We start from the raw sequence: 25673 nt of genomic DNA, 5'->3' as shown, positions 1-25673 counted from the left end.
TACAACGAAAAAGATCTATAAATGACAAATCAGCACAAAAACGCTACTTGACATCATTAATCATTAGAGAAATATAAACTAAAATCACAGTGAAATAGTACTTCTCATTCATGAGCACGATTATAATTAAAAAAAAAAAAGGATGATAAGGAGCATTATTGAGGACGTGGAGAAACTGGAACCCTCACACCTTGCTGGTGGAAATGTAAAATGGTGCAGCCGCTCTGGAAAACAGTTCTTAAAAAGTTAACTCCACTTATTTCGCTAAGCATGATACGCTCTAGTTCCATCCATGATGCAACATGGGGGCTTAAGTGGGTAGGAGAAGAATAAATGAAACAAGATGGGATTGGGAGGGAGACAAACCATAAGTGACTCTTAATCTCACAAAACAAACTGAGGGTTGCTGGGGGGAGGGGGGTTGGGAGAAGGGGGTGGGGTTATGGACATTGGGGAGGGTATGTGCTTTGGTGAGTGCTGTGAAGTGTGTAAACCTGGTGATTCACAGACCTGTACCCCTGGGGATAAAAATACATGTTTATAAAAAATTAAAAATTAAAAATTAAAAAAAAAAAGTTAACTCCAGTGCAGAACCCTTGACAATGGACCTCATACCTAGTACAAACACATAATACTGCAGCCTGTCCTAGAAATGACTAACCCAGGATACGCTATATCCCACTATCTGTCCGACCATGCATCCTTCCCTCATTCCTTTGGATAGATGTGAAAATTGCCTTTTCAGAATCTGAGGTGGACTAGCTTGGATCATTGGTACTTCTTTGTTTCCTTTATTCCAAGCTGGTGGATTCTCCTGCTATATTCTTATCCATTTTATCTAAGTTCTATAAAAGCTGGGGCTCTTTAGCAGGCATGCTCCACATTTGTACCTACTGAACAAAACTTGAGGATGTTGATTACTCAGTAGCATATCAGATAATAAGATCTGTTGATGGCAACTTGGATTTGTTAGTGGCCATTTTCCTGTTGTTCAGAGCACCATATGAAATAGAGCCAAACATATCTACCTTTCCTTCTCATCTAATGCACTGGAGAAAACCCGCCTTTGTCTATCTTTGCCACCGGTGATAGGACTCTCTCTGAGTCTGTCTGTGAAGCAAAGTTCTTCTCTAGTTTACAGAATTGCTGGATAAATTTTCAGAAATGCCAATCTGAAAAGAGTTGTGTTATAAAAACCTTACAAAACTACTTGTCTTTTACTGCAGCTGCTAAATCATGATGGGGAGAGGGTAAGGAAAGATGAATTTCAAGGACAATGGCCTTTTATTTTTATTTTCCTTTATATTTTATTTTCTGTGATCTCCTTATTAGACACAGTATGTGTTAGTTGTTCAACTCATAAAAAAGCAGAAAAGCATGCCAGGAAAAGAGAAATATTTTCTGTCTCTCTCTTCCTGAGAAAACTTCAGATGAGCTCATCTGTATTCTTGCCTTTCAATGAAAGATATGCTCATCTCTCATCTTCTTCTCATTTTCCAGTGATGATGTCAGGCAGGGCTTACAGTATCTCTTTTGTGATCTTATAAAATCAATGACAACCAAAAACTTTTCCCTTATGGCAATGACCTCATCCATGGTCTACACCTGGACAGGACTCATCTGCATTGGTAAGTAGAGCTCAACTCCACTGAGCCAGACTGAAGCAATTTACCAGGAAACTACTGCTTTCCTTCAAAACCCCACCTTTGCCATTCAGATTGGAAGGTTCCTGAGCAACCTGGCTGAGCATTGAATCTGACTAGTTGAGATGGCTCTCCAATCTTTGTGCCCATCTCTGTTCACACCAGAAACTCTCCTTTACCTAGAGCCATCTATAGTGGATATAAAATAATCAATACTTCAAAATGTTAGGTATGTGACCTTTTGGGGCCATTCTTATACTCCTTCCTACCTGCTACAACCCACCCATCCATGGTATGCTACTGTCCTCTACATTCTAAGCAGTGAAACAGGTATCCAATTAATTCGTTCAGGACAGAAAGGAATCTTGTGGCCTTGTGTCTACCTGGCTGTGAGCTTCCATTCTGAACCAGGGAGGTGGACAGGGAGACGCTAGTTGTCTCCATGCTGAGACACACTTACAAAGTACCCTCAAGTCTCTGAGACAGACAAATCAGGTAATGGATGAGTTTGGAGGAAAGCAAAAGGATACTGAAGACAGTATTTTACAGGGCCAAAGAAGGCAGACCAAGGAAGGGTTTGTCTAGCATGTCTGAAGTTGAATGGTGTTTACATGTTTAAAGAAAAATTGCGTACAGAGTAGCAACAGACCTAAAAGGAATCTGAGAGGCAGAATTGGCAACACAGTCACTCCAGAGGATGGGGTAACTCCGTGGAAGAGGTTGTGGGCCAAGGTTGTGGACCACTGAGAGTTCATCAGGCCCATGTGAGGTATTCCTTATCTCAAGGTGTCTCCCTTTTGAATCCAGGAAGCCCAGCCCTTTCTAGATGGCTAATCCAGTTCCTGAGCTGGCATGGAGACATTGAGGGTACAGCGCCCTCCAAAGGGCTTGTGAGCATTCTAGTCTCTGAAAAGGAGTCTCCTCTCCTATAAAAATAATTCAGCTTTTATTTTATGCATTTTCCTCACAATAATAATAGCTAACAAATATGGACTGCACAATTATCAGCATTTTCTATTGAGTCTTCACGGGAACTGTCTGAATCAAGTACTATTTTTATCACCATTTACAAATGAAGAAGCCAAGTCAAAGAGAGCAAAGAAGTTCCTTGAAGTTACACAGCCAGGAAGTGACAGAGCCAGGATTTCGATCCAGACCAGGAGACTGCAGAGCCCTTAGGCTTAACTGTCATGCTTTGCCTGCTCCCTCGAATTACTATGAAGTTTCCCCACCTCTAGTCAACTCAAGCACACTGGCAAGACCAAAGTTCATACCTTCCTTACAAAATCATGGACACACTTCAGTATCTTTAGCCGCAAAAAGATATTTTTTCCCCCTTTTGGTCTGACATCCATACAGAAGTCAAGGCAAAAAGTCTGCAATGTTTTTGGAAGTCCAGAAGCACAGAAATTTACCATGAAGATTAGACTGCATTTGGGCTGAATCAGTTCCTAAATCCATACAGGAAAAATCTCAGTGTGAAGACTTATAATGAAAAAATACATGGAAGCCAAGTTGGACTAATGTTTTACACATTTTAGAATGGCTTTCAGGATGTGTTTCATTTTAGCAAAGCTAGAGAAAGAAAATGAAAAATTTGCTGATGCCTGGCATGGGGCTAAGTGCTTCTTCTTCACATGCGCCATCTTGTTTAACTCAACATGATCCCACAGGATATTATTAATTTCATTTTTCTAAATGAGAATGAAAACCCAGGGAGGTTATAAATACCCAGCATCACTGGTCAGGAAATTTATAAATGCTTGACACTTTAAGGGGTAAATAATTTTCCCCTTAAATTGTGTGTATGTGTGTATATATATATGTATGTGTGTGTGTGTGTGTTTATGGAACTTGATGCTTACATTTGAAGGAAACTATAACTATCTTTCCATTCTAAGTAGTCCTGTATGCCTCGGTTGCCTTGACTAGTCTGTATGCATTACGGAGCACAAAATTCAGGCCTTATTTATTGCTAAATGTCCCACGGTACTTGGTGGAGGGTATACTAAGAACAGTAGCTGATATGCCACAGGTGTAGATGATAATCCCAGGTAAAGACACAAATCCAATCACAAGGCAATATATTAAAATGCATTTTGAGCCTTAATTTTTAGTGGGACCACTAGATTCATCAGCAGACCTGAACAAAGCCCAGCACTGAAGTACAAGGACCCAGTCCTCTAGGTCCTAGGTGTGGTGTTTGCGATCTACTTCATTGGTCAGACCCTTTCCTCCCATTACCCTGTGCCTCCTTGGCTGCTCTCTCTTTTCTGGCTTTGAACACTTTGGCAGCCTCCACTAGGTCTTCTTCAAAGAGCTGAAGACAAGTTTGATGTTACAATTGCCTTACTTAATTCCAGACAGGTTTCCATTAATCGTATTAAATTCAGGTGAACACGGGTATTCAGTCTGTGATGGAGCTGAACCATATCTGGATAAATATAAATAAGAGACTTAATCCTCTAAGAGCCATTGTTTGCCAGCTATTGGAAAGATGTCAGCAGTGCCCTTGCGGAAGGCAGGTTGGAGTGTGGAAGGCAGAAGAGCTTTTAAGAGATTGGTGCTGAGCATCTGGACTCTGTACAAAGAGGGGAATGAAGACTGTAACTGGAATACATTAGGAGGAAAGCAAATGTTCTGCTCAAAAAAATAGGCATTAATAATATCAGTCTTTAATCCACCCCAGGGTGATCTTAGCTTGCCTTATTCACTGCTGACTTTCATCTTCCCTGGAAAGCCTCCTGCTAAAGGTCCCTTTCCAGATCAGCCTTAGGTCATGGGGGCAGAAATGCTGTTGCTAAACAGATATGCAAGGGAGTAGCATGTGTGACTAGAGAACAGTGTGACAACATAATCCCAGCATGGACCGATGAGGTCAGTGTGGGGTGACGTTGGCTTTTCTAGCATTTACTGAATCATCTGACAGGAGCAGCAATTGAAAAGAATAAAGACAAACACATGCAACGTACCGCCAGAAAGACTGCATGGGCCAGATCTGAGAAAGAGGATCCTACTTCGGCAGGATCATTGGGGAAATGGAAGGAACAATGAACGGAGTCAGGAGGCCTCGGTTCCCTTCTTACCTCCATGACTAGCTGAGTGGTTACATGACCTCGGGTTACAGGACCTGGCCTCTAAGAAATGAGGGCACTGGTACAGTTGGTACCTAGGTCTTTTCTCGTTCCAAAGGCAAGGATTTGTGTCCTAGGTTAAGAGAGGTTTTTTTTATAAAGTACATGATGACAAGACCACAATATTGGGAGACACTGTACTTTATACAGCAGTTTTCTTAAATCACCATGTGCAGAATGTTTGCCTAACCTTATGGATAAAGGGAAAGTATGGACAGGTGTGTTAGAGCAAGAGGTTGACATAAAACAGAACTGGAGAGAACACTCCTGCTCCAAACCATGACTGAGGAATTCCAATGACCCGTGGGTCTTTAAGACTTCTTCGCAACATGTGTAACAAGGAGAAATGATAGGATCCCAAATGAGCATTCAAAATCTCAGGTCAAAACCCATGTTCCTGAACATGTTACTTACTTGTACACAACTCCTTTGCTCATGTTGTTCTGTCTTCCTGGAGTATTGCGCCATCTCTGCTTATCAAAACCCACTCGTTCTGACTCTAAAATCTCCCAGATGAAATGAATGTCTGTGCACACTCTTAGGTTATCATTTATACCATGTATTTCATTCTACCAACTATTATACTTCATCTCCACTTAATTATAATTATAGGCCATAACCTCCCTGAAGGCAGCATGTGAATCTCTTTTATCTTTGTGTTCTTGGACTTGCTTGGCAAATCTTAGGCACCCATGGTGTCACTCCAAATCGAACCACACAGAATTTTCATGTTACCTGCTAATGTGACGGCAATGGAGACAGAGTCATAGCCCAAGGCATTTGTGGCATTACAAGTGTAGAAACCCACATCAGCTTCCACTGGTGCCAGGATCTGTAAGGAATCATCTGGCTGCAGAAGAATCCTGGAGCAACAGAAAAGAAATAGAGACCTAATCAGGTCAGTTGACTCCTTTCTGGCATTCAATACTGGTAAGGCAGGAAGGAACCCTGTTTTATTTTTATTTTTATATTTAAGGTACCCTCTATCCCCAACATGGGGCTTGAACTCATGACCCTGAGATCAAGACCTGAGCTGAGATTAAGAGTTGGAGCTTAACTGAGCCATCCAGGTGCCCCTGGAACCCTGTTTTTAAAACAGAGACAAACCAGCCACAGTGACACTCAGGAACCCAGGCTCTCTTGCCACTTTGATTGATGGGATTCTGCTAGCAGCCCCAAATGAGGTTTTTGATTGCCTGTGCAGCTTGTTGATTACTTGATCTAAAAATGCCAGTTGGAGTAGACAGTATATGTTTTCTGAATACATATAACACCCACATCATGGATGAGAGGAGATGCTGGAATGAATGGTGCGGGTGGATTTGGGAAAGGCTTCTTAAGGAAAAGGAAGGAGGAGTAGAGTTTTTTTTTTTTTTAAGATTTTATTTATTTATTTGACAGACAGAGAGGTGGGCGGCGGGGGGAGGGGCAGGCTCCCTGCTGAGCAGAGAGCCAGATGTGGGGCTCGATCCCAGGACCCTGGGATCATGACCCAAGCCGAAGGGGGTTAGAGCTTTGTTGGATGGTGGAAAGTAGGCAGGGTTTCCAGACATGGAGAAAAGCATCTGGAGTAAAGGCCTGGAGTTGTGGGAGAGTAAGCCAAGAGTCAAATATTGAGGAGAGGATACTGATGCATGTGTTTGAAGGAAATCCTATGTCTAACTACCTCTCAATTCTAGGCAGTCATACATATATCCATCCATAGGGTATAAAACTTAGATCTTATTGCTTCCCATAAAACTTAATAAAGGACTCTTTGTAGAAAAGGTCAGTAAAGGGGCACCTGGGTGACTCAGTGTGTTGGGGCCTCTGCCTTCAGCTCAGGTCATGATCCCGGGGTCCTGGGATCGAGCCCTGCATTGGGCTCTCTGCTCAGTGGGGAGCCTGCTTCCTCCTCTCTCTCTGCCTGCCTCTCTGCCTACTTGTGATCTCTCTCTCTATATATAAAATAAATAAATAAAATCTTTAAAAAAAAAAAAGGTAAGTAAAATAAAGGCAAAACCTGCCCTTCGAGACAATGGTAGAAAATTCCAGAGCAATCACAATCTAGTTCCAATATTTTGCCTTCTCTAAAAGAATTGCAAGCATCACATTGTGAGTGCCTAGCAAGAGCTTCAAAACCCACTCCAATCTTAGTTTTACCTTTGTTCTTGTTTGGATTTATGCCATTTCTAAGAACCACTAGCTACCTCATGGCAGTTAAGCAGATTAGTGACTAATGAGGGCTTAAACTTATGTCTCCGTGACTTGATGAGGCTGATGACAGCTGGATTGTTTAGGTGGAGGTGGGAATCCAGAAGGACAGGACAGGAAGCTCAGATATCCAGTGCACTGGTCAGCAAACCATTCAATAGTACAACAATGCCTTACAGGGGGCTTAGAGGCTTCCAGAATCAGTCATTTCCATCTTTGGGATAATTTCTATCTCTCTAGTTTCACAAGGCCAAACAAAGATCTGTTCACCCAATAGCATGTCAACATCCACCCGCAGGACATAAGCTGGAAATAGGGGTCATTTTTCAGGAAATGTTGCAGGGGGGAGGGAAAGCATGAAAATGTCAGGACTCATGAGACTTGGTGGTGAAATTCAGACTAGGAATCAGACCTCCTGCCCCAGCAACATGTTCTCCTCACTATACAATTCTTTCCCTTCCTCATTATCTCTCTTGCTGGGTCCTCTCCAGACTCTATGTTATTGACACTCTGGCACTGACTCTCATCAGCTTTTAGTTATTCTGAGGTGGGCAGCCAATCTGGCAATGGATCATGCTTCTTCAGCTCCATTTTTGGCCTCGAAATGACTGCATTTCTTACTCTTACCTCCTGGCAGAAGGAAGGCAAGAAAGAGGAAAAACAAGGCTTACACGTATCAATCTTTAATCTGCTACGCAGTTCTGGTAAAAATGGGGAAGGAAACAGAAAACCTCAGCCAAAGGGAAGTTTCTGAATGGTCTGTGTTTGATTTGGTGCCATTCCACACCATCACCACAATTGCTGAAGAGAGTCAAGTTTTTGGGGCACTGAGCTGGAGCTAGATTCGTTAGGGTTGGGAAAGAGGCCATGAGAGACTGCGGTAGAACTCATCCACTCATTCATTCACACATCCATTAAATGCTAAGGGAATTTTCTCAAACAGTTACATGTTAGGCTATTTCAAAGAAGCTAGTAAAAGAAAGATGACAATACTCACTTCTTATCTTTGGTAAACTATATAATAAGTAACAATGTTGATGTGGGAAATGGAGGCAGAAGAAAAGTTATCAAATTTCCTTACCCACTGACAAGCCCTTAAAATAGACAGAGTGACATTCCTCTAGGGACTCAACTACCCCCACCTTGAATCTTTGCTATGTCAAAGGGCAATCCTAGCCTGACTGACCCCCTATCCCCAACAAGGATCCTATAAGTCTACTTTAGCAATTCCTTTGGAAAATTTATCTCTAAACCCTCCAAGATAGTGCTGACAATCATTCCCAAGCATATGGTCCACTCTAAAGGGTCTCAGGACAAAGGTTTTATTACTAGTAATGAATAACCCTTTTCCTAACAGTAGCTAGCCCCTTGAGATCCTGGAAACCTTGCTTCCAAAATTCCTTCCAAATTTACTGCCTGACCCCTTCCCAACTTGCAAGCATATAATGGACCACTCGTCACAGCCCCGGGGCAGGAGCTCTTTCTGCCCACAGGTTCCTGTCCCCATGCTTTAATAAACCACCATTTTGCACCAAAGATGTCTCAAGAATTCTTTCTTGGTCATCGGCTCCGAACCTCAGCCCACCGAACCTCACTTATATTCTAAGACTTCATCAATGTCACTATCTTAAAAAAGAATCTTAACAAACACAACTATATTATATTGCTAAATCTCTTCAGGTATTCAGGCTTAGATTTAAAAAAAAATTAAAAATTGACTATGATTTAAATCATGATGATGTCCCAGAACATGTATGCCTCCATAATGATTTCCAAACAGCAATAATAAAAGCAGGCTTAATCAAATATCAATAGAACTCACTACTCATGATGATTGAGTTTAGCATTGTTATTCAGTTTTATTGCACTCAAAAGGCAGGGATTAGAATATGCCAAATTCCCAAATCCATTGGGATGCCTGCTTCCCTAAAACCTGCACCGTCTCTCTCTTCCCTACAGAAAGGTTTCTTGAATTGAACATTCAGACCAGGAGGCTAGAGGACCAGTCTTCTGAACTTTGATCCTGCTCTTGTTTAAAGTGGTCACCACTGGCAAATCCCTTCACCTTCTGATATTTTAGCTTATCCACGTCTAAAACCCAGCTGAAGTAGGTCTTCCTACTCAGCAGAGGAAGCTGAGCTGCGAAAATAAGGTATAGCAGGAATTTCCATACCATCTTCTGGCATTTCCAGTGATGCTTTTGTTGGTAATGTTGGGCATCCTGAAGGAAAAATTAAATGTGAGGAAGGATGGGAGAGGTAAAGATTGTCAGAAAGGAAGAGAGGGGAGTATGTTATTGGCCAATTCTCTGTAGCCCTCTGACAGTTTATTAGATCTCCACATTCAGATCATTCCTCTCCTGCCTCATAGAACTACTATATCTGTTTGATCTCGGGTAGGAGGTATTGAACCTGCTCCCAGCAGTGGGCCTGAACCACCCATTTTTTAAGGTGGGAAGAACAGCTTTTGTAGCTGCACCACTTACGGATGCTACTGAGTGAGGCATAATGCTTTCTGAGCAGTTCTGAACCTCAGAAAAGATTCCCACAGAGGTGATGAAGAGAAGGAGGAGAGCCTTCACATCAGGCGAAAAGCCACACGAGGCTGAACTAGGATGGGAACAGTGAGAGTGGAAAGGAATGAACCTAGACCTAGATTTACCACTTGCATGTTCTTTTATTCTATGTAACATATATACAAAGATAGAGATGATGAAGTATTTGCCCTCATAAAAATGGTCTTAAATATTAAGGGACAAAACATACTGGGCAAAATCTGAATTTGCATATACTTACAAATGATTTACACTCATAAAACCAAACTCTTCAGCTCAAGGAGGTGAAGTATTATTTGGTTGCAGAGTTGGAATTTGAAATAGAGATTCTTGGTCTAGCACTCTTTTTTTCCAACTTATTATGTCTTTTAGTATGTCCTCAACTTTGGTAGCTGGTGGTTTGGAGGCTGCCACCAGGAGGAGCAGTAGTTCTGAAGAGAGTTCCCACGCAGGGCTCTCTAGGAAACATGACAAGGCAAAAGAAAGGGCTTTGCTGTGAAGCCTGAGTTCAGCGTTAGTCTATCTAGCTTGCTATCTAGGGAGAGAGATTCATGGGGAATAAAAAGTTTTCTTTGTATTTCAGGCGTCTGCTCTATTAATTTAACTTAATTTGTTAGTAGCTGATTTCTGTCAACTTGTATTTCGTTTTTGGATTTGACAGGCCTGTTTTAGAATGCACAGACACAGAACTATAGTGCTGCTTTCCAAGCAAAACCAGAAAGATTTCTCTGGAGTTGTTTTGGAATTTAAAGAATCAGAGAATGAGGGGACATGGAATGGGGCATAATTAAGGCCTACATATAAAATGGTCCTGTGGTCACATTAGGAATATTAATTCTAGCTGCTTTTCTCCCATACCCATACCTCCACTTCCCCTTTGGTTTACTGAAATAAAACCTATTGCTTTATTTCTTTGCTCATACAGTTAGCTAAAAAATAAAAGAGTTTTGCTTTTCTGATGGCCTTTACTTGAGAGCTTCTTTGGGACAGCATGTCTTCTCCAGCATTCTAGAAAAGAAGGAGCAGCTTAGAGTGCAAATCATTGTTTTAGTTACGTAAGTACGGCCCTTGTCCACCTTATGAGTAGGATTCGGAGAAAGTGCCAGGGGTCAGTCCTACCAAGTATAAGCTCTTTGAGGTGAAACTGCCTCATCTGCATTTGTAATGTAGAGTGAGAAAGTACTCTTAGTTGAAAGGAGGCTGCTCTGGGTGTCTAAAGGAAAGTCTCTAGCAATTCTGTGAGTGGGGTGGCATCAGGATATCCTCTGAATCCTTGGCTCAACAATGACCATCCCTGTCTTGTGTAGGCCTATTTCTCAAAGTGAACTCCATGACCAACCACATGAAGCTGCTGTGGAGAGGAATGTTTCTGACTTCAGTCAAGAGTGATAGAGACAGGTGGAGGTCTTGGGTAAGAGTTTCAACTCTGGACCTCTAAGTTCTTTCTGAAAATGGAGGCTAATACTGACCTCAGACAGTTCTTATAAGGATCAAATAAAGGAGTATATTGACCCATTCTTACTGTTTTCTAAATAAAAAAAAAAAAAGCAGTTTCAATATAAACTGCAGCTAAGAAATTAGTGTTTTTTAAAATGATGTAAGTGATGCTCTCTTATGTTACCATCTTGGAACCCCTCCTTTTCAAGAGGAAATCTTAAAGCTCTGGACACAGAAATATGCATCTTCTACATGGGTCACGATGTTGTACTATCTCAGGCCTTCTGACCTGACAAGCATGCATTCTTAAACCTATGTTAGGTCCCAACACAGGAGTGGGTGCTGGAAATCATAGGCACATCCCTTCTCTTTAGAATAGTATCTTGCTCTCATCTTTGCAAAATTACCTATCCCAGATCCCAACATTAACTTGTTTATCAAAGTCAAGGTAGCCTCTTTGATTCTCCTTGTCATTAGTTTGGGGATGATTTCATGCTCCTGCTCCTCCCATCTATCCTTCCCAATCTTCCCATTCCATTAAGAATGAGTCAAGTTCTACCTCCTGTGTTATCATGGTCCATGAGAATTTCTCCCTTTCCTGATCTTCCAGAGTTGTTCTGAGCTGTACTACAAAATGCTTTCAGCTCAACAATGTCTCATTTCTTTAGTTAGATTGGAAAACAGTACCGCAAGGGCTGAGACTCTTCAGCTTCTTTCACAGTTCCTTCCTGAGTATCCTGCACAGAGCTGGCATGCTAAATAGATAATTGTTGAGTTACCTTCAGAGCAGTGGAGCTCAAAATGACCCTGCTGACAATACAGCACAGTGGTTAAAAGCTCAGATGCTGGAGGTAAACTGTCAGGGTCCCAACCCCAGCTTTACCACTCAGTCACTTGGTAGCCCTGGACAAGTCATTTACCTCAGTGTCACAGTTTCATTATCTATAAAATGAGGAGAATTATAGCACCTGTCTAGGATTGTTGTGGGTATTTCACTTAAGCTCACATATTTAAAGAATACAGATGATGGGGTTGGGGGCAGGAGCAAGATGGAGGCAGTGGAAGTGACCTAAATATCATCAGGTCCCAGGAGCTCAGCTAGATGGTTATCAAACCATTCTGAATACCTGTAAACTCAACAGGAGATAGAAGAGAAGAAGAGCAGCAATTCCAGGAACAGAAAATCAACCACTTTCCGGAAGTGTATATTTTCCTGGGGTCATTACTATCCTTTTAGTATTTTGTTCTCTCATTCATCCATTCTTATCTGGATAAAATGACAAACTCACCACAAAAAAAAAAAAAAAAAAAAGAACAAGAAAAAAGAAAAGAAGAACAAGAGGCAGTACGGATGGTTAGGGACCTAATCAATATGGACATTGGTAATATGTCAGAATTAGAGTTCAGAATGATGATTACGAAGGTGCTAGCTGGGCTTGAAAAAAGCATGGAAGATACTAGAGAATCCCTTTCTGGAGAAATGAACTAAAAGCTAACCAAGTTGAAATAAAAAAAGCTACTAATGAGGTGCAATGAAAAATGGAGGCTCTTACTGCTAGGATAAATGACACAGAAGAGAGAATTAGTGATATAGAAGACCAAATGAAGGAGAATAAAGAAGCTCAGCAAAAAGAGACAAACAACTACTGAACCAAGAGGTGAGAATTCGAGGAATAAGTGATACTGTAAGATAAAACAATATTAGAATAATAGGGACCCCAGGAGAAGAAGAAGAAGAGGGGGCAGAAGGTATATTGGAGCAAATTATAGCACAGAATTTCCTTTATTTGGCGAAGGGAACAAGCATCAAAATCCAGGAGGCACAGAGAAAGCCCCTCAAAATCAATAAAAATAGGTCCACACCCCATCTTTAATAGTAAAACTTACAAGTCTCAGTGACAAAGAGAAAATTCTGAAAGCAACTCGGGATAACAGGTCTGTAACATACAGTGGTAGAAATATTAGATTGGCAGCAGACCAATCTATAGAGACCTGGCAGGCCAGAAAGGACTGGCATGATACATTCAGAGCACTGAATGAGAAAAATATGCAGCCAAGAATACTATATCCAGTTAGGCTGTCACTGAAAATAGAAGGAGAGAGAAAAAGCTTCTACGACAAACAAAAACTAAAAGAATCTGCAAACACGAAACCAGCCCTACAGGAAATATTGAAGGCGTCCTCTAAGCAAAGAGAAAGCCTAAAAGTAACAGACCAGAAAGAAACAGAGACAATATACAGTAACAGTCATCTTACAGACAATACAATGGCACTTAATTCATATCTGTTGATAGTTACCCTGAATGTAAATGGGCTAAATGCCCCAATCAAAAGATACAGGTTACCAGAATGGATTAAAAAACAAGACCCTATAGATATGCTGTCTACAAGAAACTCATTTTAGACCCAAAGACACCTCCAGATTTAAAGTGAGGTGGTGGAAATCAATTTACCATGCTAATGGACATCAAAAGAAAGCTTGGGTGGCAATCCCTATATCAGATAAATTAGATTTTAAGCCAAAAACTATAATAAGGGAGGAGGATGGACACTATATCATACTTAAATGGTCTGTCCAACAAGATGATCTAACAATTTTATTTTATTCTATTCTATTTTATTTTTTATATTTTTTAAGGTTTTATTTATATATTTGACAGACAGATCACAAGTAGGCAGAGAGGCAGGCAGAGAGAGAGGAGGAAGCAGGCTCCCCGTCGAGCAGAGAGCCCGATGTGGGACTCGATCCCAGGACCCTGGGACCATGACCTGAGCCAAAGGCAGAGGCTTTAACCCACTGAGCCACCCAGGTGCCCCTAACAATTTTAAATGTCTGTGCCCCTAACATGGGAGCAGCCAACTATATAAACCAATTAATAAAATCAAAGAAACACATCAACAATAATTTGATAATAGTAGGGGACTTTAACACCCCCCTCACTGAAATGCACAGATCATCCAAGCAAAAGATCAACAAGGAAATAAAGGTCTTAAATGACACACTGGACCAGATGGACATCACAGATATATTTGGAACATTCCATCCCAAAGCAACAGAATACACATTTGCATACGCATGGAACCTTCTTCAGAATAGATCACATCCTGGGTCACAAATCAGGTCTCAACCAGTACCAAAAAATTGGGATCATTTCCTGCATATTTTCAGACCACAATGCTTTGAAACTAAAAGGAAAAGGGAAAGAGGAAAGTTGAAAAGAACTAAAATACATGGAGGCCGAAGAGCATCCTACTAAAGAATGAATGGGTCAACCAGGAAATTAAAGAAGAATTAAAAACAATTCATGGAAACAAATGAAAATGAAAGCACAACTGTTCAAAATCTTTGGGACACAGCAAAGGCAGTCCTGAGAGGAAAGTATATAGCAATACAAGTCTTCCCTCAAGAATAAAGAAAGGTCTCAAGTACAGCAGGAGAAGAAAATTCATAAAGATCAGAGCAGAAATTGATGAAATAGAAACAAAAAGAACAGTAGATGGCTGCATAGTATTCCATTGTGTATATATCTTGCCATTTGTGACAACATGGATGGAACTAGAGCGTATCATGCTTAGCGAAGTAAGTCAAGCAGAGAAAGATAACTATCATATGATCTCCCTGAAATGAGGAAGTGGTGATGCAACATGGGGGCTTAAGTGGGTAGGAGAAGAATCAATGAAACAAAATGGGATTGGGAGGGAGACAAGCCATAAGTGACTCTTAATCTCATAAAACAAACTGAGGGTTGCTGGGGGGAGGGGGGTTGGGAGAAGAGGGGTGGGGTTATGGACATTGGGGAGGGTATGTGCTTTGGTGAGTGCTGTGAAGTGTGTAAACCTGGCGATTCACACACCTGTACCCCTGGGGATAAAAATACATGTTTATAAAAAAAAAAAAAAAACAGAACAGTAGAACAAATCAACGAAACTAGAAGTTGGTTCTTTGGAAGAATTAATAAGACTGATAAACCCCTGGCCAGCCTTATCAAAAAGAAAAGAGAAAGGACCCAAATCAATAAAATCATGAATGTAAGAGGAGAGGTAACAACCAACACCAAGGAAATACAAACTGTTATAAGAACAAATTATGAGCAACCATACACCAGCAAATTTGACAATCCGGAAGAAATGGATACATTGCTAGAGATGTATAAACTATCAAAACTGAACCAAGAAGAAATAGAAAACCTGAACAGATCCATAATGAGTAAGGAGATTGAAACAGTTATCAAAAATCTCCCCAAAAAAACAAGAGCTCAGGGCCAGATGGCTTCCCAAGGGAATTCTACTAAACACTGAAAGAATTAATACCTATTCTCCTGAAACTCTTCCAAAAAATAGAAATGGAAGGAAAACTTCCAAACTCATCTTATGAGGCCAACATTATCTTGATCCCAAAACTAGACAAAGACCTCACCCAAAAGGAGAATTATAGGCCAATATTCTTGATGAACACAGAGGCAAAAATTCTCCCCAAAATACTAACCAATAGGATCCAACAGTACATTAAAAGGTTGATTCACCAAAACCATGTGGGATTTATTCTGGGGCTGCAAGTTTGGTTCAATATCTGCAAATCAATTAATGTGATACAACACATTAATGAAAGGACAAGAACCATATGATACTCTCAATAGATGCTAAAAAAACACAAAAATGACAAAGCACAGCATCCTTTCTTGGTCAAAACTCTTCAAAGTGTAGGGATAGAGGGTAAATACCTCAATATCCTCAAAGCCATCTATGAAAAACCCACAGCAAATATCATTCTCAATGGGGAAGAACTGAGACCTTTTCCCTTAAGGTCAGGAACACAGCAGGGCTCTCCACTATCACCACTGCTATTCAACATAGTACTAGAAGTCCTAGCCTCAGCAATCAGACATCAAAAAGAAATAAAAGGCATCTAATTGACAAAGAAGAAGTCAAACTCTCACTGTTTGTAGATGATATGATACCATACGTGGAAAATCCAAAAGACTCCACTCCAAAACTGCTAGACCTCAAACAGGAATTAAGTAAAGTGTCAGAATATAAAATCAATGTACAGAAATCAGTTGCATTTCTACACACCAACACGAAGACAGAAGAGAAATTAAGGAGTTGATCCCATTTACAATTGCACCCCAAACCATAAGAGACCTAGGAATAAACCTAACAAAAGAGGCAAAGAATCTGTACTCAGAAAACTGTGAAGTACTCCTGAAAGAAATTGAGGAAGACACAAAGAAATGGAAAAACATTCCATGCTCATGGATTGGAAGAACAAATATTGTGAAAATGTCTATGCTACCTAGAGCAATCTACATGTGTGTTCAATGCAATCCCCATCAAAATACCACCAACTTTTTTCAAAGAAATAATCCCAAAATTTATACGGAATGAAAAATACCCTGAATAGCCAGAGGAATGTTGAAAAAGAAAGCCAAAGTTGGTGGCATCACAATTCCAGACTTCAAGCTCTATTACAAAGCTGTAATCATCAAGACATGATACAACATGTCCTGGCACAAAAACAGACACATAGATCAATGGAACAAAATGGAGAGCACAGAAATAGACCCTCAACTCTATGGTCAACTAATCTTCAACAAAGCAGGAAAGAATGTCCAATGAAAAAAGTCTCTTCAACAAATGGTGTTGGGAAAATTGGACAGCCACATGAAGAAGAATGAAACTGGACCATTTCCTTATACCACACACAAAAATAGACTCAAAATGGATGAAAGATGTCAATATGAGACAGGAGTCCATCAAAATCCTTGAAGAGAACACAGGCAACAACCTCTTTGACCTCAGCCACAGCAACTTCTTCCTAGAAACATTGCCAAAGGCAAAGGAAACAAGGGAAAAAATGAACTCTTGGGACTTCCTCAAGATCAAATGCTTTTGCACAGTAAAAGAAACAGTAAACAAAACCAAACGGCAACCAACAGAATGGGAGAAGATATTCTTAAATGACATATCAGATAAAGGACTAGTATCCAAAATCTATAAAGAACTTATCAAACTCAACACTCAAAAAACAAATAATCCAATCAAGAAATGGGCAGAAGACATGAACAGACATTTCTACAAAGAAGACATTTAAATGGCCAACAGACACATGAAGAAGTGCTCACCATCACTTGGCATCAGGGAAATACAAATCAAAACCACAATGAGATACCACCTCACACTAGTCAGAATGGCTAAAATTAATAAGTCAGGAAATGACAAAGGTTGGCAAGGATGTAGAGAAAGGGGAACCCTCCTACACTGTTGGTGGGAATGCAAGCTGGTGCAGCCACTCTGGAAAACAGTATGGGGCTTTCCCCAAAATTTGAAAATAGAGCTATCCTATGATGACCTAGCAACTGCACTACTGGGTATTAACACTGAAGATACAAATGTAATGATCTGAAGGGGCACATGCACTCCAATGTTTATAGCAGCAATGTCCACAATAGCCAAACTGTGGAAAGAATCTAGATGTCCCTCAACAGATGAATGGATAAAGAAGATGTGGTATATACACACAATGGAATACTATGCAGCCATTAAATAAAATGAAATCTTCCCATTTGCGACAACATGGATGGAACTAGATGGTATCATGCTAAGCGAAATAAATCAATCAGAGAAAGACAATTATCAATGATTTCTTTGATATGAGGAATTTGAGAGGCAGGGTGGAGAGTCGTTGGGGGGAAGGGAGGGAGAAAAGGAAACAAGATGGGACTGGGGAGGGAGACAAACCATAAGAGACTCTTAATTTCACGAAACAAATTGAGGGTTGCTGGAGGGTGAAGGGGGAGAAATAGGTGCCTGGGTTATGGACACTGGGGATGGTACGTGCTATGGTGAGTGCTGTGAAATGTGTAAGCCTGATGATTCACAGACCTGTACCCCTGGGGCAAATAATACATTATCTGTTAATAGAAAGAAAGAAAGAAAGAAAGAAAGAAAAAAAGTATGGACGATGGGTGCCTGGGTGGCTCAGTCAGTTCAGTTTTCAGCTCTTGGTTTCAGCTCAGGTCATGCTCTCAGGGACATGATGACCTAGGATAAGGATTTTTTTTCTAGTAACTCAAGCCCTGCATTGAACTCCACATTAAGCCTAGAGTCTGCTTATGATTCTCTCTTTCTCTGCCCCTACTTGTGCATGTATCCTCTCTCTCTCTCTCTCTCTCTCTCAGAATGAACAAATAAAGAATGTAAACAAGTGCCTGATGTGGTCAGAGCTACGGAAGCACAGGTTGTTGCTGCTGTGATTGATATGACCGTCACCATCATCATTCACTCTTCATGTCTGAGCATATGTGTTCTGGATTTTGTGATGAATTCTTCCAACAAGGGTAAAGGACTGAGAAATGTGGAGCTTTCAAGGAATGAAACATCAGTCAGGCACGAGGGAGGGACAAGGAGTTTTCTGTGTAAGCGAGCAAGGAATGAGCTCTAGGACCTTGACCTTGGGGGTAGCACTGTGGGTGGAAAAGAGGAACAGAGACTGAGGCCACATGACACTAGGGTTGGCAAGTGGCTCAGTTCTACTCTTGACTCAGAAATTTCTAAGTACAGCTACACATTTTTGTAATTGCTTTAACACTATGAACCAGATACTGAAATCTTAGAACCCTTAAAAAAAAAAAAAGTCAGAATCCTGCAATGCCCCCCCCCAAAAAAGCATATAAGTAGAGAATAAAGGAATGAAATTCAGAAAAAAGTGAGCTTAGAAGCAAATAAGTGAAGTGAGAGGCAGTTGTGCAAAGAACATCAGCTCCAAATTCCTAGGAGGAGATGCTGAGGGCTTTTAACTTACCCTGAAATGCAAACTTTTTTTGTTTCTCCTACCTGGGAATTTTTTAGATTAGGTTCATCAAATCTACCACAAAATGACAGTAGGGGCCGTTAATTAGACAAGCATATAAGCTTTCCATAATTTTATTCTGTCATGTGATTAGATTGATATTTTTATCCCTTTTGAGAGAGGAAGCAAAAGCTCAGAGAAGTAACTTGCTCAGCTAGTGCCTGGTGGAATCAGGAATGGGGAGTGACCTTTGACCTTTAAAAAAAACTGACCATATGCAGGCATCCGCTGGGGCCTAATAGCAAGGCATGTGGTTTGGCTTCATTTTTGGTGGGGGGTAATTTGTGCCAAGGTTTGTAGTCACTCAGGGAAATGGACAATCACTAACAAGAATATTCTGGATTTTAAATAGCTTGAAGGCATGTGGTTTGGCCTCATTTTTGGTGGGGGGTAATTTATGCCAAAGTTTGTATTTACTCAGGGAAATGGATAATCACTAACAAGAATATTCTAGATTTTAAATAGCTTGAAGCTGGAGGAGGAAAAAAGAATGCTGTGAGACCTCCACTGTGAGCAAGGATTTTTTTTTTCCTGAAACCAAAAATTACAGTAGCCCAGAGACTTGCAAGGGAGAGTTTTGTTTTGCACAGATATTTTGGGGAACAGATTTGAAGTTCAAGAAGAGTTTCATGTCACCATTTGGCTAGGGCAACTTTTTATAACCTTGGCTGTTTTTAATGTAATTGCCAACCAAAAGTTATTTGATGCTGGAAGCTTCACAATTGCTCCAGGTGGAAGTATAGAAAATATTCTTGGAATGGGAGAGGCCACCTGACCACACATTCTTAACCCTGTCCTAATACTTTCTGCCAAACTCTTCAACTTCTGTCTCTTCAGCAACTCATGAAACCTTGAATTTGCTAATACATGTAGTTTTATTTGCTAGCTGGGTAATTCATTTTGAACTATCAACCTCTGCATGAAATGATTCTGACTCGATTTCCAATTTACCTGGAAGGGGGCTCAGGCTTTGGTCAGCTGGTCCTGCTTTTGTCACTAGAGTTTTATTGGAGCACCATCATGCCCTGTCAGTGCTTTCCGTGACCACCTTTAGGCCATCATGACAGAAATGATGGTAAAGATGGTCTGCAAATACCTAAAATGTTTATTATTTGGCCCTTGACAAAAAAAGTTTGCTGACCTGGACCTAGAACATGGAAGAATTTTCACTTCTGATTTGTTTCAGTTCCTTATTTACATAACTGTTCACTTTATGTAACTGTTAACCGTATAACTTTTTTTCAGAACTCTGCCTTTTTCTAGGACCGCTTTTCTAGGAATAAATGAACCATGAAGGGGATCTTCATGGAATAGTCAGCGCTTCACTTGTGCCAATGTTATGCTCTCAGATGCTCTTGTGACCTTTATATTGACCTTCAATACTTTTTTTTCCCCCCTCGAGGCCTAGGTATTTACTGAGATGGCCCCTTTTCCTCCAACTTTCTTCCAATTGTCAACTGGGAAAAGCATTTGTCATTCCCACTGCCATTACTTCTATGAAGGAAATAAGCCAAACCAAACTGAAACCGGTCTCTTCTCTCCCTATCTGTCCTGCTTCCAGTTTTTATAGTCTCTGCAAACTTGGAGCCTGCATTTCATGTGCTTATGACTTTTACATATAGCGTTATTCACAGCTGTGGTTCTGATCTTGACCCTGAAGGCATTTCCCATTTGATTCTCTCTTCCATTCTGAGACGTTTCCATCTGTAAATACTCTGTGTTGCCCACACCAAAGCCTTCCAAATACTCCTTAATTCATCTCCTATTCAACACCACTTTGGAAAGTTGTCCAGTACTGTCCGGGAAGTATAAGCATGCAGAGTATACAGATTTCTCTTTTCTACCAGACCAGAAACAATAGCAAAAAAGAAAATGTCAAAAGAATGTAAGAACCCTTTCCTGTTGCGTGGATTTAGGCTAATTCTCCATCACACTGTTTTCCTACCTGCCCTTCTAGCTCAACTCTTTGAACAACTGCATAGGTTGTTCCTAGGTTCTGCAAAATGAAAACAGAGCTCCTTGCTTGGTGATGTCCTGGAAGGTGTTGTGGTATAATGACCTCTTAACTATACGCCAATAATTACAGATACTGATGTACGAGTATCCACTGTGTGCCAGCCACGTTACAGGTATTATCTGTTTTTCACATTCTTGCTCTTCTGCAGAGCAGGTGTAATTGTTTGTAACTTAACTAATGAGCAAACCAAGGTTCAGAGGGGTTAAGGCAGACTCACTTCAAAGGAAATGGCAGAACTGGAATTCCAGCCTAAGTTGCCCTGATTCTAGCTCTAGTGTCCTTCTACAACTGTGGGCTGCCTTCTATGTTAACTGATGTGCCATCAGACTGCTCCTCCTAACCAATGGGGTCATCAGATATGTCCAGCACAAATCAGGCAGACCTAGAATAGAAGGAAAACAGGGACAGGCTTAAGGGTTAAAAGGCAGAAACTCCTTGGCATTACCTCTTTCCCTAGGATTCCATGTTGACTGACTATTACCTGGGATCCACTTTTCACCCTTAAGAAAGAATCAGCATTTTCTGATACATATTCAAAGTATCCAGTTTTGTATGATTCTTCATGTTCACCTTCATTCCTTTGAAAAATCCCACAACCTTTAGGAAAGTCTTGTTTAAAGGCGTGAAGCCTTTTATGAGCTGAGCTACGCATGTTATGTCCACTGGCAGCTCAGTCTTGGGCCAAAGTGTTGAACAGTGAGCCAAAACTTCTCTGCCAGTGTGGGACTATGAGCAGGATTTAGGTTTTCTCAGAGAAAGGATCCCTCTTTAGCCAGCTTTTCTTCCCAATTTGGTAATCTGACTTCTGGTGCCAATTTTAGAGAATCTGGATTTTCTTTTCTGCAAGGAAGTCAGTGGTGTCCTTACAAGTATTGCTTCTGGATTTGGGTTTGGACGTAGGAATACGGAGCGTATATCTGTCCATATTATGAGGGCCTCCTGACATAAGGCATGGGGAAGAGTTACTTGTGAGACTCGGGGGCCGGTGTTACACCCTAAAGGCAAACTGGAGTTAGTGTCTGCCTGAATCACAGTTCAGTGTGGTGAAGTACAGGAGGGTCCAGTAAGTGTTCTGTGTTTATGCAGAGTAGCTGAAAAGCAAGGAACCGTTTAGCATTGGCCTGCTTGTGGTCTAGATCTCTAGGTCTCCAGATGCCCATGTACACAAGCCATCAATGCTGTAAACACACCCAGAGATGCAAATGCATATGTCACAATTACAGTGTTTCCCGAGTAGCTGTTGTGTGCCTGGTACCAGGCATGTTTATAGCTGGAGATGTCTACGTAAAGGTAGAAGGAAAGGAAATAGAAGAAAGGCTTTCCCTAACACACATGTGCCAAATAAAAAAACGAAAGCCCCACAGATTGCAAGCCAGCTGGCTAAAAGACGGAATGTTAATTTATGCTAGATCTAGCTAACCCCAGTGGCTTCTTTTTAAAATAATGGCCAAGCCCTTGGATTAAACTAAGGTTAAAATCAACACAAAGAAAGAGTCCCTGGGGCCAGACTTCCTTGGGTTCAAATCCCAGCTTCACTGCATAGTAAGTGTGGGACTTGGGGCAAGTTAATCTAACATCTCTGTGCTTCAATTTCAACATCTGGAAGTTTGGGATAGTAACCTCAAAATGTTATTGTAAGAATAAACGAACACCTATAAAACACTGAGAACAGCACCTAACTCAAAGCGATTGGTCACTGATTGTCAATCATAACAATGATGAGGATTTCCTCATTGGCCTGGATGTGATAGGAGGTAGGATGCTACAGGGTGTTTATTCTTGGTACTTATTCATTCTCCAGCAGGGCTTTTCAAACTGTAGTTGCATGCCACAGGACTCAGGGTTTCCTGATACTTCTGTAATGGAGAACACGTGGGCAGAGCAGAAATGTTTAGTTGGGAGTGGGTACCACTCTGGAACTCTGCCATATTTGCATATTAATAATGTTCAGATTATGCAAAACCGTGCAGACTACAGTCTCTGGTAATTAGGAAACCTCCCTGCTAATCACTAGTGTTCATTCCTTTATTCGTTCACCCATTAGTTTATCTCCTGTTGGGTGTCTATTGTATTCTTGGAATTGTGGAGAAATTGACATACCTTCTTAAATATTTGCCCTTGAGGAAGAGTAACATAATGTAGAAGGTAATATAGAAAAACAAACAGCGAATTCTAACATGCAGTGGTAGGGTGGGCTGAGATAGAGTACAACATATAGGGTACTATATGGGTCACGGAGGAGGTCATCTTGAGTTCAAATTCCAGCTCTACTATGCCAGCGCAGCTGAGCCTTGGGGATATGCTTCTGGTAAGGAAGGGTAGGATGAGGCAAATCTAAGACCCCAAACAAATTCATAAACAGCAAGTAATTGTGTATTGCTGAAAGGCATCACTCACAGGGGTGAGGTGGGGTATGGTATGGTAAGAGATCAAACGACAGAGAGATTAAAGGTGTTGCAAATCATGCGAAGACACTTGGAACTTATCCTCAAGTGGAGGCAAGCCATTAAAAGAATTTTAAGCATGGGAGCAGCATGGACAGGTTTGCCAGAAAGATACTCTGGCAGTAGCATGTCAAATGATCTAGAGCAGGAGTCAGTAAATTTTTTCTCTAATGGGACAGATAGTAAATATTGTAGTCTTTAGAGGACCACCTATAGTATCTGTTGTCTATTCTATTTCTTGTTTCTTTTCAATAACCCTTTAAAAAAATGTAAAAGCCACTCTTTTAATAACCCTTCAAATAACCTGGATTCAAATCCCAGCTCTACCCCTTACCGAGTGTGAGAACTTCAGCAAGCAGACTCGACGGCTCTGGGCACAATTTCAATAGCTCTCTCAATAACCCTTTTAAAGTCGTTTTTAATAACACTTTAAAAAATGTAAAAGCTACTGGGTGTAATTTGCCAACCCCTGGTCTAGTGAAGGCAAATGCAGAGCTGGGGGCAGTTGAAATCATCTAGAGTGGACAAGAGTAAACCAAAGTAAAGACAGTGAGAACAGAGAAGGGAGGAATGAAGGAGCCATGGTAGAGCAAGAACAGCCTAGAAATATTTAGGCTTTGGCAGTTGGGTAGGTGGAAGTACTCCCTCCTGAGATAGAGATTCAGGAGCTTAGGTTTTATTCTACAAAGCTGATCTCTTTGTGAGGCATCTGGTAGGGACATTCAGCAGGCAACTGTGCATAAGAGTCAGAAGAGAGACTCGGGCTAGTGTTGGACACATGACAATCGTGGGCAACCAGGGGAAGTCTGGAACCTTGGGGTCATTTACAGATTTATAGTAAGACTCCCAAGAAGTAGACAAGACGCAGGTAGGGGGAAGAGAAAGGCACAAAGACTGAGAAAGAATAACCAGACACATAGGAAGCAAGTGCGTGTGGTTTCTGATGAAGCCAGCCTGTGTTTTTAGCAAGACGTGCTTAGCCTGTATGGAATCTTGCTCAGAGCTCAGATTAGCTAAGAGATGTTTTCAGAGACCACTTTCTTCTTTTTGAACAAACAAACAACTTTTTTGCGGGGGAGGGCGGTGAAGCTCTTTCCGAGAAGTGTATGTTGCATGCAGCCTGATAATATGAGGTAGACGGGAAATCATCAAAATCCTAGAGAACAGAGGCAGTAGCCTCTTTGACATGGGCTGTAGCAACTTCTTACTGGATATGTATCCTGAGGCAGGGGCAACAAAAGGGAAAAGAAACTATTGGGACTTCATCAAAACAAAAAGCTTTTGCAATAGTGAAGGAAACAATCAATAGAACCAAAATGCAACCTGTGGAATGGGAGAAGATATTTGCAAATGACATAGGAGATAAAGGATTAATATTCAAAATATATAAAGAATTTATAAAACTCAACACCCAATGGCTCAGTCACGTAAGCATCTGGCCTTAGCTCAGGTCATGATCTCAGGGTCCCGGGATCAAGCACCGAGTGAGGCTCTGTGTTCAGGGCAGGGTCTGCTTGTCCCTCTGCCCCTTCCCCAGCTCATGCTCCCTGTCTCTCTCACATAAATAAAATCTTTAAAAAAAACACAACATCCCAAAACCAAATTATCCAGTTAAAAAATGGGCAGAAGACATATATAGACATTTTTCATAGAGGACAAACAGATGGCTAATAGACACGTGAAGAGATACTCAACAGCATTCCTCTCAGGGAAATACAAATCAAAACCATAATGAAGTATCACCTCATACAGTCAGAATGGCTAAAATGAACAACATGGGAAACGGGTGTTGGCAAGGATGCAGGGAAAGGTGAGCCTTCTTACATTGCTGTTGATGGGAATGCAGACTGGTGCAGCCACTCTGAAAAACAGCATGGAGGTTCCTCAAGAAGTTAAAAATGGAACTACCCTAAGATCCAGCAACAATGGTATCCCAAAGGATACAAAAATACTGATTCGAAGGGATACATGCACCCTGATATTTATAGCAGGATTATCAATAATAGCCCAATTATGGAAGGAGACGAAATGTCCGTTGACTGATGAATGGATAAAGAACATATGGTGTGTACACAATGCATGTGTGTGTACACACACACACACACAGAGGAATATCACTCAGCCATAACAAAGAATGGAAGCTTGCCATTGTGGATGGAGCTAGGGAATATTTTGCTAATGGAATGAGTCAGAGAAAGACAATTATCATATGATTTTGCTCATATGTGGAATTTAAGAAATGAAGCAAATGAACATGGGGGGAAAAGAGGGGCAAGCAAAAAACAGACTCTCAACTATAGAGAAGAAACTGATGGTTATTTTAAGGCAGGTGGTTAATTAAGATGATAATGGGGCTTAAGGATGGCACTTCTGATCAGTGCTGGGGGATGTATGCAAATGAT

The 25673-nt window shown here is 41.0% G+C and overlaps 1 protein-coding gene across 2 annotated transcripts in view; it reads right to left on the bottom strand.

Annotated features, from left to right (window-relative positions):
• LOC309846444 (ADAMTS-like protein 1) overlaps positions 1–25673 on the bottom strand; it is a 393439-nt gene that overhangs the window by 101413 nt on the left and 266353 nt on the right. For both annotated transcript variants that reach the window (XM_082695353.1, XM_082695354.1), the window contains one exon: positions 5513–5640. In XM_082695353.1, coding sequence (XP_082551479.1) covers positions 5513–5640 — 128 coding nt within the window. The remainder of the gene's footprint in view (positions 1–5512; positions 5641–25673) is intronic.

Source organism: Mustela nivalis (assembly GCF_964662115.1).
Source record: "Mustela nivalis genome assembly, chromosome: 13".
Classification (NCBI taxonomy): domain Eukaryota; kingdom Metazoa; phylum Chordata; class Mammalia; order Carnivora; family Mustelidae; genus Mustela; species Mustela nivalis.
This window is presented reverse-complemented; position numbering and strand designations above follow the sequence as displayed.